General features: G+C 41.8%; 1 protein-coding gene across 1 annotated transcript in view; it reads left to right on the forward strand.

Moving 5' to 3' along the window:
- Nucleotides 1-19,814, forward strand: part of TNS2 (tensin 2) — a 136,459-nt gene that overhangs the window by 64,258 nt on the left and 52,387 nt on the right. Inside the window, exons 2-8 of the mRNA XM_088469152.1 lie at nt 1,630-1,735; nt 7,961-7,998; nt 11,687-11,725; nt 13,232-13,270; nt 16,032-16,078; nt 19,389-19,560; nt 19,724-19,774. Coding sequence (XP_088325278.1) covers nt 1,630-1,735; nt 7,961-7,998; nt 11,687-11,725; nt 13,232-13,270; nt 16,032-16,078; nt 19,389-19,560; nt 19,724-19,774 — 492 coding nt within the window. The remainder of the gene's footprint in view (nt 1-1,629; nt 1,736-7,960; nt 7,999-11,686; nt 11,726-13,231; nt 13,271-16,031; nt 16,079-19,388; nt 19,561-19,723; nt 19,775-19,814) is intronic.

Raw genomic sequence — 19,814 nt, forward strand, 5'->3', positions numbered from 1 at the left:
ACTCACAAATGATGCAATGTCATCAGTGATTTCCCTTGAACTCCTCGGCAGCTCCCCGGCACTCCGGGACATACGATATGGTGCATAAAACTGTACAACCTGACAAAGATCTAACGATATATCGTGCATCGTTAATGATTTCCAAATCATTAGATCGTGCACGATATATCGTTTGCTAACCAAAACACCTCACGACCATCTTAAAAATGTGTGCCCAAATTTAAATTATGGGCTGTACTATGAGACACAGATGCATGTACAGATCATCTGTGTTAAAAATAAAAAATAAAAATGCTTGTCATGTATAAATAAAACTTTAAAAAAACAACAACGTGCCCCCACCCACCCTAAAGTACAACCAAACCCCGGACTTTTCAGAGTCAGTCCTGGTTGTCAAAATGCAGGGGAGAAAAGACGTAGGGGTCCCCTGTATTTAGCACAATGAGCACTGGGTTCAGTGAGCCGGTCCTGCTTTTGAAAATGTAGGTGACAAAATGAGTAGGTTTCCCCTGTATTTTCCATAAATAGCACCGGACTCTTTCTAGTAGGGGTGTAATGCCATAGCCAGGGGAACCCCTTTTACCAGTAATGCCCCGCATGCTGGTACTTGTGGTTCTCCAAGTACCAGCATGCCGGGGAGGCTTGCTGGGACCTGTAGTTCTACTGCAAAAGACAATGTAACCTCATCTATTTTCACACACACGTTTACACTATCAACCCGACACCCACTGCCCAGGTGTGCTGGCGATAGCCTCAGGCTATCAGCCCAGGTCTGGGGTGTCCTGGAGAGGGAGGTCCCTTTCTTGGGGGGGGGGTCCCCACCTCTCCAGGGATCCCCAGCCTGGGCTGACTAGCAGTGGCCGTAGGACTTGGTGAAAGGGTTCCCCTGACTGTGGCATTACATCACCGCTAGAAAGAGCCCGGTGCTGGTTATGGAAAATACAGGGGACTACTCATTTTGTCCCCTGTATTTCCAAAACCAGTACCGGCTTGCTGAGCCCAGTGCTGGTTGTCCCCTGTAGTTTGTCAATCAGGTATGGCTCTGAAAAGTCTGGGGCTGGTTGTACACTTGACAAGCATTTTTGTTTATACAGATGCATGCTCGGATCTCACTGATCTATGCTCACTGATCTATGCATGCATTTGTGTCATTAGGGAAATGCCTGTCAAATGACTTTGCCCTCGTTCGTGTCGGAACCACATATAGTTCGTTCCTAAACACTGAATTATATGCTGCTAATCGTTAATGAGATTGCGCTTCGGGATTGTTATCCTTAATGTACACTGAACGATTTGTCGTTCCGATGCGTCGATATCTGCCAAATCATGCAAAATATCGTCTAATGCGTAGGCATCTTTAGGTTTCCTTTTTCATACCCTTTATATTATATAATTTTTTTAAAATATGCCAACAGGTCATATATTTTTGTTTACATAGATTCTGCTATGAGACCATCTGTTGTTTTCTTTGTTATGAATGAGATTACTATTTTTAAGTTTTTTTTTTTCTGGTTATGTACATTTTGTAAACTGGTAATTTCAGCACTGTTTAGATTCCAGGGAGTACATTACTTTAGTCTCCCACTGACTTGTGGTCTCCATTTAATCTCTATATTGTTTCCTCTGCAGCCCACGGGGGGTGAGCGTCACGTTTTCCATGAGAAAGTGCTGAGGAAGAAGAGGCTGTGCGCGGCTTGTAGTGAGCCTGTCCTGTCCCAAGGCAGCGTCTGCAGAGGTGAGCAGTGATAACTACAGTATTTCTATGCTCTCAATGTTACGGACACGTTCTGGGATAACAAAGCAGTATATTAGGGAGCAATGTGCTATTGCATGACATAAGAATGTTAGTGAGCACCCACGACATCACAGGGCTGGTTCAGAATTGCCTCCAAGTGCTGCCGCATTGTGTGCACTGAAATGAATACAGATCTTCACCATAAGCAGTGTTTCCCCTATCCATCCGCTCATGATATTAGCATCACAATCTCACTATAAGCGCGTGCTTGCACCAGTCCCATACGTGGTGCAGGAGACCCATTCCGAATCAGATGGATCTGTACCTATGCTTAATACTGCATAGCTTGCAATTACACCTACACGGCCATGACACGTGCTGGGAACACTTAGCCTGAGTGCGAACTACCCATTCCCACCCAGTTACACACAGTCTGCTGCAAGTGGAGATATGAATGAAGTGCGTATGACTCGGAATCAGATGTAGGTGCTCATAGTTGTGTATGCTCAATCCCCTCAATTTGACCTACTCTGAAACTCAGCCACTGTCTGGCAAATCAGGGGTGGTGAACTAATTCCCAATATGTCAAAAAAATAAATATTAACCCCCACCCCATCCGCCCCATGATCGCCTCTCTTAAAGCGCTATTAATAAATAGTTGAATTAAAAAGCAGCATGTCCTCCTTCCAAAGTCTGCATCTGGCCCCAGCAGTGCTAGACAGCCTGGGCTAATTTCCACTGCATCAGGGAAACCATGAGCATGGGGTATTCCTGTCATAATGAAAGCCAGCATTGTCATTGGACACTGGTGCAAGGATGTGCAAAAACCAGTCCCCTTGTCATCCCATAAGTAACCAGATCCCCACTGAAAAGCGCTAGGGCTCCTCCAGACACCCCCACCTACACAATAGTGGTGACCGGCATGGGGTCTGCACAGCTGTACTTCGTGTCGACTCCTGATACAGGGAATGTTTGGTAACCCTAGTTACCCTAGCTACATCAGACTTCAGCAACTTGTGGCTCTTCTGCTGTTGCGGGTAGCTATCAGGGCAGGCTGGTACTGGTAGTTCGACAAAAGCTGGTGAGCCCACAGGTTTCCAGTCTGCTTTTCATTGTAAAGCCTAATTATCAATGACAGATAATTATGTTATGCTTTCAATATTTAACAAACCGCAGTAATCTAAGATTACCGCTGTTTGTCACTGTATCTCTTATGCCATCTATGCTTTCCGGCTTCAGCGAATCCTTCCAGGCACTCCTGGGTCCCTGCTGGGTGAATCTGTCATGCGAATACACAGACTAGCCATTGCGCATGACACAGGAGCCCATTGCTGGCAGCGTTAGGCTGCCAGCAGTTGAGCGGAGGATGCCGCCGACAAGGGAGACATCGCTGGACCTCGCCAGAGGGGTAAGTAAAATGTAATGTAAGTAAAGGGGCATATTAGTTAGTATCACAGAGATACTAAGCAAAATATACCATTGCTATTAACATTCATTGATTAATGGGACCATAACTGTATTATTTTATATCTTCTTTACCGTTTAGAGACTATACACTTTTAGCTGCATGGCTACTTAATGTTTTCCTGTAAGAATATGGAAAATATGGGTACATGTAATTTCCCTCTGCATCTGATGCACTATGCCATTAGTGGGGTAGTATGTACAAATCTGTGTTTATGCATGTTCTCACCACATTTGGTTTTGTATATGAATTCATACCCGTGCTGTTTGTAGCCAAGAAATGTGTTGCAAGTCTATAAAACAAGGATATGTCTGACATGTGGTCACTCGGGGTCAGAATATTTATTCAATGCTGGGTTTCAAGCTACAAAAACAATATATTGCACCACCTGTTTTTATTTATATTTTCACTTGGAACTCAATGTACAGTGAATGAAGCTCGTTGTAATCTATTGTCTCTGGGGATTTGCATTACTCTACTCAGTCGTCAAGTTTAACTCTTTGCAGCAAAATGCATTTAACATTCAACATTTTTCGTCAAGGTTTCAACGTACAGTAATTAGCACTGGTACTCATACACTGCACCTGTGTTTCATGTGTTTATTGATAATCAGCCATTCAAGTTTAATTTGTGACTTTAATTCATTATTATGAGATTTTTTTAAATAGTAATCAACATACTACTGAATGTTGAACAAGTAGCACAGGCTTAGCTTGCTACCACACAGCACTGAGGTCTTGAGTTCAATCCCATGACTCCCTGTGGGGAATTTGTATGTACTCTCCATGTTCTCTATATTCTCTCCAATCCAAAAAAACATACTGGCAGGATAATTAGATTCTGACAAAAAAATAACCCTAGTGTATATGTGTGTGTACATGTGATAGAGAATTTAAAGTATAAGATCCACTGGGGCACGGACTGATGTGAATGTCCAAATATTGCGGAATATGTGTACTTTATATAAATAACTGTTAATAAATAAATAATCAAAAATAAATCTTAATACACATGTAATTGTTACAGATTGAGCCGAATAGCAATTGCACACAGTCCCATAGAAAATTGATGAGTAAATACTGAATAGGGTGGGTTCTGTCATATCTGATACAGATATAAAAATGGTCCTGTGAAGGGTTCTTCATATACAAATTATCGATGTAAGAAATAACTGTTAAGCCGCAGACTTTTTTTTGTACTATGTGTGTTTAAGTTGGTCACTGATCTGATTGCTCAGCAGTTTCATTGACAAAACCGGATTAAACACATTATATACTGTAGGCAACCTAAACACGGGTGCACAAAATGATTAATGAATAGCTTCCAGATATAAGTTAGAACTGGATGGAGATGTGCTCGGAGGGTGACCCGTCTCATTGTGTGTGGTCTCTGATTTCGCTCCTTGATATCCCTTTGGCACTGAATCCACGTAGTTCAATCTGTTCATGATGGGCACCTTTCAGTCTTGTTTAGTACTTCTGATCTCAGTACAGACATAGGGTCTGATGGTAACCCGATGATTAGCCCACATCTCTAATGTTTAGGGGTCCTGCAATCTCACTTGCAGACCCCCACCCCCCAAGCTGCAGCATGATTGACATGCTGTGGCGTTTGGGAAGCAGATTGGGGGCGTGGCTTGCCACGTTTCTGGAAAATGGAGTGTTGCCCCCGTTATCCGGGAGGGACAAGGCCAGGGTCTGTTTCGGTGGACAAAGATTTTCTGGCCTTGCAAGTGACCAGGACCCGGCCAGGTTGCGCTAAGCTTCAGCTTACGCAGCCTGGCCAAAGGTGCAACAGATGGTTGCGATGGTGAACCAAGACTGCAACCTTGGTTGCAGAGCTGGAATCGCAGATGTAGTAAGGAGGTGTATGTTTCCTACAGACACCACCTGCTGCATTAGCATTTTAGATGGACGGAATTGCAGAGTCACTTGTGTACGGCTCTGCTATTCCGTCCATCTCTGATTTAGGTCCATAGAGTACAAACACCTACAAGTTTGTGACATCACTAGAAAAATATATGATGGGCTTTTTCTATTTCACAAGTCTAAATATCTCAAATATTTTTATGGGATTTCACTCTAACATTCTGCACATATATCCCCTTCCCACTAACTGGAAAGACCATCTACACCACAGCTTGTTGGTGGAACAGATATTCATTTTTAGGACTGTCATAATCAGTTGAGCCCTTTTGTTAATGTAAAGCTTGAGTGTCCAGTAACAGGAGCAGGGAGATCATGCCGCATTCATGTCACAGTGTCGCCTAGAGCAGTGAGTCATGCATACGTTGGAGCCGGCTTTTCCTGTAAACCACAAATTAGGAGCGTCCAGCATTCCCATGAAACCACATTAGGCAGCGACGCCTTGCTATTGGAAGTTTTATTACTTGGCTTTGAATGTATGAGGCCAGGAAGACTGTCTATTCTTCAACAACAGGTGATAATTGTGTAGTACGTCTAATGTTAATGATGCCATTGAGCAGTGCAGTTCCTCCAAGGGACAGCTTCAGTTTTTTCCCATCCAAAATCAATTGTTCCTGTGGTTCCCAGTACACCTTATGGACTGGGTTGGGTACTGCATGACATCACAACATGTCCATGATTTTAATTTTCTTTGGAATCGAAAATATTCCATAGGTGGGGCGTTATTCATTTACACTGCCTTTTATTTTAAGCCCCACTTTATTAAAGTAAAGGAACTTTAAGGAGGAAATTACTTGTGCTGCGTATGGAAATGCTATTCAGTTAAATAGGTATTTAAGATTGTAGTTTGTAAAACTTATCACATCTCAATGCTATGTCAGAGTGCATATACTAGGTACCGCTTTAGATATTGTACATTGCACAGACGTATCGGTTGTCAGCCGTTAGTGATTATGACACTCTGTCGTTAAGAATAGAATAGGTTTAAGGCTGGGACTCTGAATGAACGAGGTTGTGGAAATCTGGGTTGACTAATTAGTTGTTATTTCTGCTTAGATTGCCATTTAAACTCAACATGGGACATTTGCTATCTTAATATTTATTTGCAGTGTATTACTTTAATGTAGACTGTTTAAGATGAAAGGGTTATATATATAGTCTCATTGGCGACTGCCACGTACCAGTTTATCTCCAAAGTATCACTTATTTGAGACTTATTGGTATTCATTTACTAAAGTGAGAGTTTTTAGAAGTGGAGATGTTGCTCATAGCAACCAATCAGATTCTAGCTATTATCTTCTAGAACAGGGGTGGGCAATAAGTGGCCCTCCAGCTGTCGTTGAACTACAAATCCCAGCATGACTTGCAAAAGTTTTTGCATGGCCAAATAGAAAAACTGTGGAATGCTGGAATGTGTAGCTCTACAACAGCTGAGGGGACACTTATTGCCCACCCTTACACTAGAAGGTGCTAGATAAATGTTAAGTAGGATCTGATTGGTTGCTATAGGCAACATCTCCACTTCTAAAAAGCTGCACTTTAGTAAATATACCCCTTAGAATGTTGGAAAACGCATATCTTAAACCATGAAAACTCACACACACGATTGTACATCTAAGAACAAATTCATACTGATAAAAAAGGGTATGATTTACTCCTGGAGTTTCCTAGCTGCCTTAGGAATGTTCTGGTTTCAGTGGTGTGAGTAGTTTCGCATTATATTACATTGCTTCAAAAATATTCAGGTGGTCCTGTTACTAACCATTATACTGCAAGAGGGCAGATTTAGAGCTGTCAGATATCATCAGACATTCTTGGAAGCTTAATTAAGGGCTTTCCAAGGGCATAGTTGGGTATTACTGTGGGCACTGCCAGGAATTTCCTACTTCTTTTCTTTCAGAGTTTGTGAAGTAAGGTCGGATTATATTAGAAGAAGCCAAATACACATTTTGTCAAGTCAATGAAGCTTATCAATATACCAATTAGGGGAAGATGGATATGGGGACTTGGTTGCTTCAAAAGAGGAACATTTCAGAGTCCTTGTCAAATATGTGATTTTAGAGTGTGGCACAACAATAAAACAAGCCAGGATTGCTGCTGCAGAACCCACGGAGCATCCTGTGGACACTCCAGATGGGAACCCAGCACACTATAGGACACCCCCGGTCAGCGCTGTACTTACCGGAGCTTCCGGCAACGCCCCCTTTGCACAATGTCATGTCGCGTGCAGAGTGGGCGGGGCCAGCTCAGTGTCCAATTAAGCCCCTGGGCTAATGTGTGCAAGAAAACATTTACACCACCATAAACAGAATAAATCATTGACATAAGGCAAGATGGATCCTTGGAATCATGTTATTAATGCCAAAGTCAGACCCTTTTATCTACATTTCACAAAGAAAAATTTTTTGCCAGACCAGGCAATGTCTTTCTACTCTAACTGTCCAGTTTTGGTGAGCCTGTGCATTGCTCTGAACAACCTGCATGCCTTTATGTATTGAGTTGCTACCATATGATCGGCTGATTAGATCTTTGCATTAATGAGCATGCAAACAGGTATACCTAATAAAGTGGCCACTAAGTATGTACTGTAGCTTTACTACAATTATCAGGGTAACACATACAGTACTGTAGCTCCTGTACGACGATTATCATGTTCCTCTTTCATTGTAGTTTAATAGCAAATTCTGTCTTCCTGCCATGCGGATGCTTGTGTTCCCTAGTTTATCTTCCCCTGCGCAATGCCTCATAGATGTACACTATAGGAATCTGTTGGTGATTTTTTTTAAATTCTTTTAACTATATCTAATGTTTCTAATATCTCTTACTGTTTTACAGTGTGCAAGATTACAAGTCACAAAAAATGTGAAGGAAAGGTGAGACCGAGTCCTATATAACTACTGTCTTCTGCCATACGGGTCTCTGAGTGTTATCTCCACCCATAATGTGCAGTTTTCCCATAGTAAGAACCTACTGTAAATAACCCAATTCCCTCCATGGATATTCCTATTCATTACCTATATGGAAATACCAAAACTGAGGAGCTATTTATAGAGTAAATTGCTACATTCCCACCCATTGCACTGTAATGCATTCTCCTTGCACTGTGTGCAGTCTGTGTTCCATGCTATGAGCTTAGGGAGTTTTACATTCCCCAATGTCAGTCAGGATGAGGCAGGGTGGCTGAATGTTCTCTATAGCTAGAATGGGTGTCAATGGGTCCTCTGTATAAGCCATGGGTGGAGGGTTCTCGGTCTATATATAGAGCTGCAACTATGAAGCTGGAACACATCTACTATAAAACTTCTGTTTTATGTGTTACAGTATACAGCTCTCTTGTGTTTAGGACTCCACGTGTCCTGGTTTTCCCACTGCAGTCCTGATTGTTACTTCTGTAAATAGTTACCGTACCTCAGAATTCTTAATTTCCTACAGACTTTTTATTTTTTTTATAACATTTATTTATATGATTATCCGTGATCTTATAACTTTTTAATACAGCCAGGTTCTGAAATAAAGCATTCAATGCCAACTCTTTTTTTTTTTTCAAATATCTATTTATTATTTATCATATTATTATAACAAACAATATTATAAACAAATAGATAGTACAAAACAGATATGGCCAGCAGATAAAAAGGAATAAACAAACGTTGCAAGATGTCAGTTCAGCTGACCTTATACAACCATCAAAAACATTTCTACATTATACAAAATATAAAAGCATACAAAAAAATACAATACAAATCAGCATATAATAAAAAAATAAAACAAACCATGAAAGGGGGAAGGAAAGTTTGAGGGAAAGCGAGGTAAGTGTATATGTATGTATGTATGTATGTATGTGTATTTATATATATATGTGTGTATATGTATATATATATATATATATATATTATATGGGAAGAGGACATCGCAGATTTCTTCATATGACATATTATATATAGGTCATAGCTACACCAGTTATTGACTTCAAACAACATCTAGACAAAGTAATAGGGGAAGATTTATCAAAGCTTGGAGAAAGATAAAGTGGAAAGAGAGAAATTACCAACCATTCAGCTCCAACCTGTCATTTTACAGGCTGTGTTTGACAAATGACAGGAGCTAATTGGTTGGTACTTTCTCTCTCTCTCCACTTGATCTCTCTCCGAGCTTTGATAAATCTCCCCCATATTGTCCTAGGATTCTTCCAGTTTTCTGGTTAAAAATGATGAGGACTGTACTAATATACTGTATAAGCAATCCTGTGTTGGTGCTGCATATCAGGCATACAAGTCACAGTGATCCGTACCTCGTATAGCTTGGATATATCACACTTAGGTGAAGGTATTGCCCATAGCAACTGTCAGCTTCTAGCTATCATTTATCTAGTTAGTACATTGTATAAAATGATTGGTAGAATCTGATTGGCTGCTATGGGCAATTTCCCCACTTATCCTCCTTTATAAGTTTTGATACATCTCCCCCTTTTAAAGATGTAGTCCTCTCCAGAAATTGGCACTAATTTACATGCAGCATTTGTGAATTGTGGCAAACGTCCTATGTGATGCATTGATTCGCTTGATCTAGGCCATGATTCAGAGCTGAACGTAAATCTGTTTAGTGAATGTATCTTGCGCATTGAACATGCTCCGGAGCGCAAGCAACTGCAGACTATGCAAAGTCGCATTCATCCCCACTTGTGGCTCAGCGGGCATAACTGGATGGTAACCGGGCACTCGCACATAGGCAAAGGTTCAGTGAGGGCTGCAGTTGAGCTTACACATAAATACTCCAGATGTATCTTCCCCGGCAGGGATGGGGCTGGTGCAAGTGCACATTGATAAAGATGACTGGTATGAAGGCAATTGTACAGACGGGATGTAGCAGTTATGTCTGTCTTACATCAGGCCCCATGTTTACATTTCAATTGTCTTTGCAGAATGGAAAGGGCTGTGCTCCCTTTTTAAGGACATTCCTTGTTTTGCAAATACACACCGTCCACCCCTATGTATACACAACAGTGTCTTTGGGGCTGTAAACTTATTTTATTAAGCAGTAATTATTCCTTAATAAACTTCAGGTCAGATGGATGCCTCAAGTTGTTTTAATTGAAAATTCTGGGTGCCGCATTTAATAACCTAAAAAGAAAAAAGCCTCAAGCATCTTTTGACTTTTTTTAAGCCAGCCTTACAATGTACGATTATCTTTCAGATGTGGCCAACGCACAACAGTTTTCAATGTTCGTTCAGTATATGTCGATGAAATGGGGCTAATTCAGCAGAGGACGGATTTGCAAAGCTGCATGCAGGGAGCTTTGCAATTCCGTCTTTGCAAATATGCAAAGACTGCTGCTGCATTTGCAATCACAGCACTGCGACCGAGGTCGCAGGCTGGGATACGATGGTCGTGATGGTGGACGGCACTGGCCAGCTGAGTAAGCCTCAGCTTCCGCAGGCTGGCCGGCTTGCGAGACCAGGAAACTGTGTCCGTGGATGCAGTCCCCTAGCCTTGCCACTCTCGGAAAACGGAACCAACACGCCGCTTCAATGCTTCTGCCTGTTGATCACATTCGCAGAATGTACGTGCAATGCTGAATCAGCCCCTATGATCGTTCAATCCTGGAAAATGGTTGAATTGATTTTCAAACATGCTTGATCATCCAGACCGTCACTCTGCCTCTTTCACTTTCTGACGTAAAGACCGTACCCATACAGTGTATGGAGGCATGCAGCGACTGTAGCATCTGCCAGCTCATTCCCCCGTTGGTCGGATCGTCTGCAAAAGTCCATGTAGATTGTGGACAGCATTGTAATTTACTTTTACATCACCTCATGATCTGTATCGCTATACAGTTAAGCAAGGGTGTATCTAGGGGTCCATGTGCCCCCTAGGGACGGTCCCCCTCCCCCCTTTTTTTTTTTTTTTAGGAATAATTAATTTGATCCAGGCAGTTTGTATGCAGACACCATGGTTGCTGTACAGACGGCAATCACCCCCCTCCCTTGTTGTCCAGCGCTGATGCTTCTGATTGAGAGATCAGCAGCAGCACAGACTTTTGACAGACAGAACTAGCCGCAGGTGGTACCGCCACTCGGCGCCCCCCCCCTCGACCGGTGCCCCTGGCAAGTGCCATCATGGCCAATAGGAAGATACGCCCCTGCAGTTAAGCCATGCTTCAGCTTGTAAATTAATACATTCATCATATTTATTACTATACCGTTATGCTGTGTTTCATCACGTAAATTACTACATTCATCATGCATATCTGTGATACATTCTAAATGTTTCTCAAGTACAAAAGGTTATAGTGCAACTATGTGAAACAACAAAGCAGAATTTGCCTCATTGGCTACTATTTTAGGGGCTAGAGCATTTGTCCACAACAGCACAACAAATAGATTTGTACCGGTATCCAGCATGATAGGAATGGTGATCATTGATCTGATGTTCCACCAAATTATAGTATATAGATTATTCATCTCTATGCCTAATGTTGTATGTTATATTTTTTTATACAATGTATTTATTTAGCTTTTCCACTCTTGCTGTCTTGACCATGTTTTCACTCACTTGTCGCAGGTTCCCCCAGGTTGCTCCTCTCCCCCACCAGCTGATATGGTAAATATAACATTATTTTGCACCTGGCCAAGCTTGACACTTGGCCCCATTTAACAAGAAGTGATATGTTTGTTATCACTCATTACTAATCTTAAATGGTACCAATCAGCTCCTGTCATTTTTTTAAACATGTAAAATGACAGTTAGGAGCTGATTGGATTGATAACTATTTAAGATTAGTGAGGAGTGATAAACAAGTGTATCACTCGTTCTTAAATATTTCCCTCCAATCCCAGTATTATCATTGAGACCACCCTTCTGTCTTAGGTTTAGGAAACGTGACCCAGGATACAGTGCATGATGGGACTTGTAGTTTGACATAAGCAACATATTGTCTAACTCCTAGCTTCATGTATGTCTGCAAATAAGAATCTATCATTTCTATGAGGAGCCATCATTGCTTTAGGATTTTATGGCTACATTCATATCTCTCTTTATTTTTGAAGAGTTGTATAGGAGATTGTTTTAAAGTGCACATTGCAAACAAATCATGTCATGTAGAAAAAGGGCGCATACACACTGAACGATTTTTATGAATGATAACGATATTGTTGAGCGATATATCGTTCAAATCATCTAGTGTGTATGAACTTAACGACTAGCGATGTGCGCTCCTACGGATCGTTAACGATATCCCCAGTCATCTGTACATGCAGCTCAATCTGGGGACATCGTTAACGACGCCATGCTGCTGAACACTACTGTGCATTGCAGAGCTGAGACATGTAAAGATCGGTGATCCCTTTGCTTTTTAGTACATTGCACACTTTGTGGTTAATGGGACATTTTAAGTTACTCATTTGCGCGACTCCTTACTCTTGTAAAGTTCGTTCATTACAGCCTACAGCTCCAGGAGAACGCAGATCACACATGTTGTATCATCATTGTTCTTCTTTAAATGTATTGTGCGCTGTATGAGGTTGAGTTCTGTTTATTGAGAGAAGAGGATTGTGTTTATTTGCCTAAAGACCCCAATACCCTACTTTTGTAGAAGCTGGGAATTGTGATTCAATTTAAAAAGCTACAGGCAATACGCTTCCAGGTACCAAACTCTGGGGTCTATACACTAAGGGGTCTATTTACTAAGCCTTGGATGGAGATAAAGTTAATGGAGATAAACTACCAGCCAATCAGCTCTTAACTCTGCCATGTCACAGGCTGTGTTTGAAAAATGACAGGAACTGGTTGGTTGTTATCTTCGTTCACTTTATTTCCATTCGCGGCTTGGTAAATACACCCTTGAGCCTTGGAAAGAGAGAAAGTGGTTTGAGATAAAGTCCCAACCAATCAGGTCCTAACTGTCATTTTTCAAACACAGCCTGTAAAGTGACAGGAGCTGATTGGCTGGTATCTCATCTCTCTCCAAGGCTTAGTACATAGATACCTCTGTCTTTCCTCACACTTTGTACAGGGTCTGTTAGATTAATCGGGGATGCATAGAGTTAAATGTTATACAGAAATGACCTGTTCCCTGCTGTATTCACTAACGTGTGCCCTCTCATTCAGAGAAGAAGAACAGCTCCTGGACCCAGCATCCAGCACATGGTGAGGAGGGGAGGGGGTTAATGGATGGGGGGGAGAAGTGAAGGGCCTGGCCAGGAAAGGGTGATAGAAATGAACAGGACGTGGCTGGATCTCTGTGTGAAGTTTTTCTTGGCTGAGGTGAAGGAGAGAGTGACACAGCCAGTTTTAGAGGAGAAGATGGGAGGGAGAGGAGAGGGAAAAGCAAATCCAGCAGCGGAGAGACGCTCATACAGACGCTCAGGACTTTAGCGGAACTTGTTTAAATGCACTAATATATATCCACAGTTACGTTGACAGCACTTTGCCAAGGAACAGTACAACAGTACACCGTGAAAGTGTAACTTATAGTGTAACTTTATTAATCAGACTTTGTGATATGCTTCATTCATGTCACTAGTTCCTAGGGATAGGCTGTTGGTGTAATGTGGATGGATCTTGTGGAGTGATGTTGTCAGACCATTGATTGGCTGCGTTTTCATGAATGTTAGTTTAGTCCCTGAAATGATGGCTTCCTCTACTGTGTGTAAGTGATGGTGGGTGACCGCTGAGTGAGGACTCGCTGGTACCATGCTGCAGGACTTTGCATCTTGTTTCTTCATTAAAAAGGGACATAAGATAGTGCACCTGAAAAAGGGCCATGGCTTCATGGGGAAGGGCCGGGGAAGAGAAAGGGGCGGCCAGGAGATGCTGGGGATAAAAGAAGAGGAAGCTACAAGTGAGAATGATAATAAACAGGAAAACTGACAGCCCAAACAGCGCCCCCTGCCCTGCGGTGTCCTGTGCCACGGCACTGGTCGCACTACCTAAGTTATGGCCCTGCCAATCGTGCTTGTAATTGGTCATCAGTTTTCATTTGCAAGCTTATTACAGTGCTATGTACAGTGAGTCCAGTGACTGTGGCACAAGGGTTGGGAAGGAGATTCTCTGCATTGTTCTGCATTTCCATGTTCTGCTTTATGTTATGATGGAAAACCCATTTCCATGTGTCATAGAATCTTCAAAATATTTGGACAGATGAGTGAACTGTAGTAACTTGGCAGAATGTATGAACAGAGTTGTTTACTCAAAACTTAATTCAGAAGTTACTCGCTGAATGAGGCCACCATAATGTTTGTAAAAGTCTGTCCCTCATTCTAAATCGATAATAAACATCATTATAAATGTTGCTATAGGTTTGAATAATTTGATTGAACATGACTGGTCCCAGGGCCCCGTGGTAGGAACATGATTTTTGGACTTTGTTTGACTTCTGTACCGAATTTGTGGATTGAAGTTGTAGGTTGGAGTTTACAGTTAAGATGTTAAACTAAACTATAAAGTGCCTGTTCAAGCTTAAATTGTTACATTGTATGTATTTTTAATTTTTATTTTTCTGTTTTCCGTTTTGAAGTCAGCAGTTTGCATTGAAAGCTGTTCCATTGTAGCCATTTAAACTTGAATATGTCCAAACCATTTAGAATATGGAGAAGCCCTCATCTTTTTAGTTTATCTTATATTTGAATGTTTTTATCTAATTTTACGACTTTAGAGCCAGTTCAATGAACCATTTTGTGAACGATTTTGTAATGATTTGAGCATCTCTAGTCGCTAACATTGGACATATGAATGAATTGTCATCGATTTATAAAAAAATGTTCAAGATACCATTCAAAAATATGTTTTAAAACATATATGAACATATATAAAGTGTCCTGGTATGTTTTATACAAGAAATTCACCTTTAGTAACAGTTTAATTTAAAGGAACCACAATCACCATACGTGACCTGCTCCCTAATAAACCAGTTATGAACCATCAATTCTGTTTAAATTATAACTCAGACTGGAGACACAATTTAAAGCCATTGCGTTTGAAAAACAGTGATTTCCTATTTCAGAAACTGCCATAAGTTATTATTCAGGACATGCTGACGTTATGTTATTTTTGGTTGTTGGATAAATATCATAAACCACTTTTCATTCGTGTTTGCAATATTGTACTCGGCAAGATAGAACCGGCAGGAGGGGTGTAAAGTAACGATGCGCAAATCTATATTTCATAGAACTGTGTAACCGATGCTTACCGAGGTCTGAGAATTATTAACCAGAACATTACATGGTATATGTTAATTATTGAACAACAATTGTATAACTGCAAATCAAGTTTGACAGGACCTTGTGACTGTCTCCATGTTCTGTTACTTTAATAAATATTAGTATTGTGTGTTTCTGTCCTTGGGGAACAATGGGCATAACTAATACAGACATCCTGGAAATGACTTGGGCCTGTTGTGCTCAACATTTTCTAGCCTATGACTCCAAGTTTCTGTGGGCTCATTGTAATGGGCAGCCCTAAAGTGTCCCCGGCAGGTTATAGTGAAGCAATCGAAGATTGTTACACTGATGGTCGATTTTTTTTTAAAATCATCAATAATTTGGCCATCGATGGCTGAGTATTGCGCATGCGCAGACCTGAGGCATTGGGACGCTGCCACCAATGATTTTTGTTACATTGGCCTCCGCTATCGATGGTGCCTTGCCATCAGTCGTAGACCATCGAAGGCCATATCTACATTGTTATTGTCAATCTCAAAGTGCTTGAAGGGGTCATTGTTATAGGCAGTCCCGAAGTGCTCTGGTTAGCTCAGTGTTGTGGGCAAGTGTCTGAGGGGGTAATTTATGTGGGCGACCAAAGTACCTGGGGCGTCATGTACAACATGCCTTTTAACATTGGATCAAATTGCATTTTAGGTTTAATTGTTCTCTAAGACAATTGAATAATGTTTTATTTATTTTTATTTCAGTGTTCCACAAAATCTCTCAATCTCAAACAAAGGAGCTCCTTACCAAGGTGAGGGAAAATCCTGATGGCTGCATCGGTCAAATAAAGCTGTGACATAGGGTCTGATTGTGAATCGCACACTGGTTTGAATGCGGCTGCATACACTGCTGTGTACACACTGTACAATTATAGTCTTCATTCTAGCACCCTGCACCTATCACAACCCATGCAGTTCCTCTATCCTGCCTGGGATGCGTCACTCTGCTCTGGTGCTTCTAGCACACTCAACTGATGCAACAAACTGCTGAGATTCCGCAGTTTGTGTGCTTGAAGTACCAGAGCAGAGTGTGACATCCCAGGCAGGAAAGAGGAGCTGCACAGGTTTTAACAGGTGCAGGATGCTAGACTGAACACTAGATTATCTGTCATACCATCTCAGTGTTTGAGGATCTGAAAGTGGATTGTTTAATGTATATACGCATGTACAATCTCCTTTCTAGTTCGGATAAATCAGTCTGGTCGAAACATTCCACCTTGTAGGAAGCTCATAAGATGCAATAAATCCGGTCATGGTATCATAAAAACATTGCAGTCTGTGCGCGCTGACGACCAATCTACCGACATAGTTTATTTTGATTAGGTGCCCATTATACAGATAATCTGTGCAGTGTGTACAGGGGCACAATCTTTCCTCTGTCCAATAGGAGAGATAAATTGGAGGCTCAGAAGAAACAAATGTATAGTGTGTACAAGGACAAATCGAGAGTTTGTCGATCTGAAGAAAAAATTGTACAGTGTGTACCAAACTTAAGATCTTAAGATGAGTTCACACTTGCTAATCCTCCAGGGGGGTTGGGTATTGGATGCCGGTGCTTGGGTTCCCAATGGTCCGAATCCCGACAGGGTTAGGATACCAACACTTGTCGGTCACTATCCTAACCCTCCCCATCTCCCTAACCTTAACCCTGCCTAAACTTAGCCTCCACCCCAGCGCCTGAACCTAACCTCCCCCCTCACGCACCCTATACCTAACCCTCCCCCCATAGTGCCTAACCCTAACCCTCCCCCTAACCTCACTACTTACAGTCGGGGATATTACTACTTACACTGGGAATGGTACACTATGCAGATGATTACAGATTTGAGCAATTTTCAGTAAACCGTGCCTGTGTCTAAGCTGCACTGCACATGCGTCTAGGTACATTACCGCAGTCACTCACAACAACTTTTTACTCGCAGTGTGATTGACAGCCAGGGAGCATTTGGGGAGGTAATGGGGAGTGGTGGCAAAGAACGCAGGCATGACGCAACCGTTTCTGGGGCATGTCACACCCTGTTTCTGCGATTCCATACACAAGAAACATGGCTTCGGTATCTCGGCTCCCTCGGCCATTCTGCGGGACCATAGACTTACTCAGGACGGCTATAATCAAATAATCTGCGATTGATGCTGCATCATTGTTCGCAGATGCTTGGATTTGCAAAGGCGCAGGTGGGTGCCTCAAAACACCGCACGGCGTCTGCAACATTTGCATATAACGCTGAATCAGGCCCTTAGCTCCCAGGTACAACACACAATCTGTGTGTATGTACAGTACACACCTGTCCAATTTTATTGCAGCTCTCCAATCTGCGTCTGCTGAAACCACCTTCTGCCATTCTTATTATGAAGCAGGAGAAGAATTGGACAAACCAGTTGCAGGGGTGTACATACTTCTGTATTGGTCGGGTGATTGGCAATGTGGTCCCCTCATTCTTCAGCAGGTTTAAATATCTTTTGACCAGACCAGACGACCAGGATTGAATGAAGCCAGAGGTTATGTGAGCGTACACACACTACCAATGTTGGACCAACTGGTAGATTGGGGGTCAGATTGGATGAGAATTGGACAAGTGTGTACCCAGCTTCATGCAAATGCATCGCACAGCACCGCACCACTTTTTCCATATGATACAGCCATTATTATTATCAACAACACTTACACCGACCTCACACCAGCTGCAAGCAATATGGCTGAAATAGACGCCCCCTCAGCATACTCACTCCTATGGTGTAACTACATGCCCTCCACACTCCCGTTCTCTTCTGTGCATATGCCCAGTTGATACCCAGAAATGCCCATTTCACAGAAGTAGAGAAGCGTGTGCAGTTTACTAAAGCTCTCTAGATGTGTGCGACTCAGAATCTCACCCGGTGTGCGTGTGTGTGCGTGCATGTGTGTGTGCTTTAGCACAGAGTATAATTGGTTGAATTGTGCGGTTAGGAAGCCGACCCCTGACATTGTCTTGCGTATGAACTACCTCCCCATGGACATGTACTTAGTATGTTTGACGTTTAGGATTGTGCTCTTTCATTACTATGTGGTTTCAGCACTAGTGGTCATTTAGTGAGCTGAACCAATGTTTGAGAATTCAGACTATCAATTAACAAAGAGCCATTATCATCACTGAGCACATTATACCTCTGGGATGTCACTGGATACTTATGAATTGGCCGGCTGTATTTTAATGAGCGGCCGCCACTGTATGTAGGTAGCAGGTGAAATTTAAGATTACAACATCTTCACTTTTGCTTGTTTCCTATATACAGTGCTGTGCAAATCAATTGAGCTAAAGATTGTTTTTTGTGTGTGTTTTGCTTTTATTTATAAAAAAAGTGCATAGAATTGTATACACTTACAGACTTACCATGCTGTCACCAGGCTGCCCATCACATGTCACTCTATTCATCTTCTCTCCAGCTCTATGCCCCGCACCTCCAACCTCTCTCACACCTTCCCTCAGGGTCCGTGGCCACATGGTAATGATGCTTTCACACCTTCGCCTATGGAAACCTTACTATGACTCTTACTTCCTCTAGATAGTCAAGTTTTATCGTTCTTCATCTTGGTGCTCCATCAGGGCCATCACTGACCCTGTTTGGGGCAATTCAATTACTAAACCGTCCAATTGGTAGTAGCGATGGTTAGTGTAAATAATAACATACAGTCCTTTCTCTATGTCCTAAACAAAACCCACAAACTTATTTTTGTCAAAATGGATGTGCATACCACTGTATATGCAGAGGCAGTAATTATTAAAATAAATTGAGATTATTTGTTTTTTTTGCCTTATATTACATCTGAAATAATTTTGTAGTTCTCAATACAAAACAGAAAAGCAGTGGCTGGTGCTAGTCGCGACCAGTACCATTTCCGCATGCTGTGTCTTTGCTAAATACACACTAATTTGTAGCAGTAAATTGCGTCGACAACAATTGTTTTTTTGTTATTGTATTTACATACGCCATTATTTTCGTGCAGCGTGTAGTATAATATCGACAAAACCGCGGGATACTACTTATACGTTCTGTTGTTCTACATGTTTGTTTCTGATGCAGGAGTTTCAGCCTGGACCATGTGATCCAGCGCAGCTATGACCTGGATCTTACATATATCACTGAGCGCATCATTAGCGTCTTCTTCCCAACTAGCCTGGAGGAGCAGCGATACCGTAGCAACCTGCGTGAGGTGGCTAGCATGCTGAGGTCCAAACATGAGGACAAGTACTTGGTAACACTCAGCCCTAAAGAGTGTCTGAGACCTTTAAATAATACTTGATATCATTAATTGTAATGTGTGCGTGTTTTCACTACTGTCAATGAAAAGGATGCGTTTTACTGTGCGTGAGTATTATATACGCTCAGTGTGTTCTATTTGTTCTTTTCCTTTACAGCTTTTCAATCTATCAAAGAAAAGGCATGATATTAGCAAACTTAACCCAAAGGTAAGCGTAGTAATTGTTATCACGGAGTAGAAACTGTTAA

Source organism: Taudactylus pleione, unplaced genomic scaffold, assembly GCF_031769625.1.
Source record: "Taudactylus pleione unplaced genomic scaffold, aTauple2 ptg000089l, whole genome shotgun sequence".
NCBI classification, from domain to species: Eukaryota; Metazoa; Chordata; class Amphibia; order Anura; family Myobatrachidae; genus Taudactylus; species Taudactylus pleione.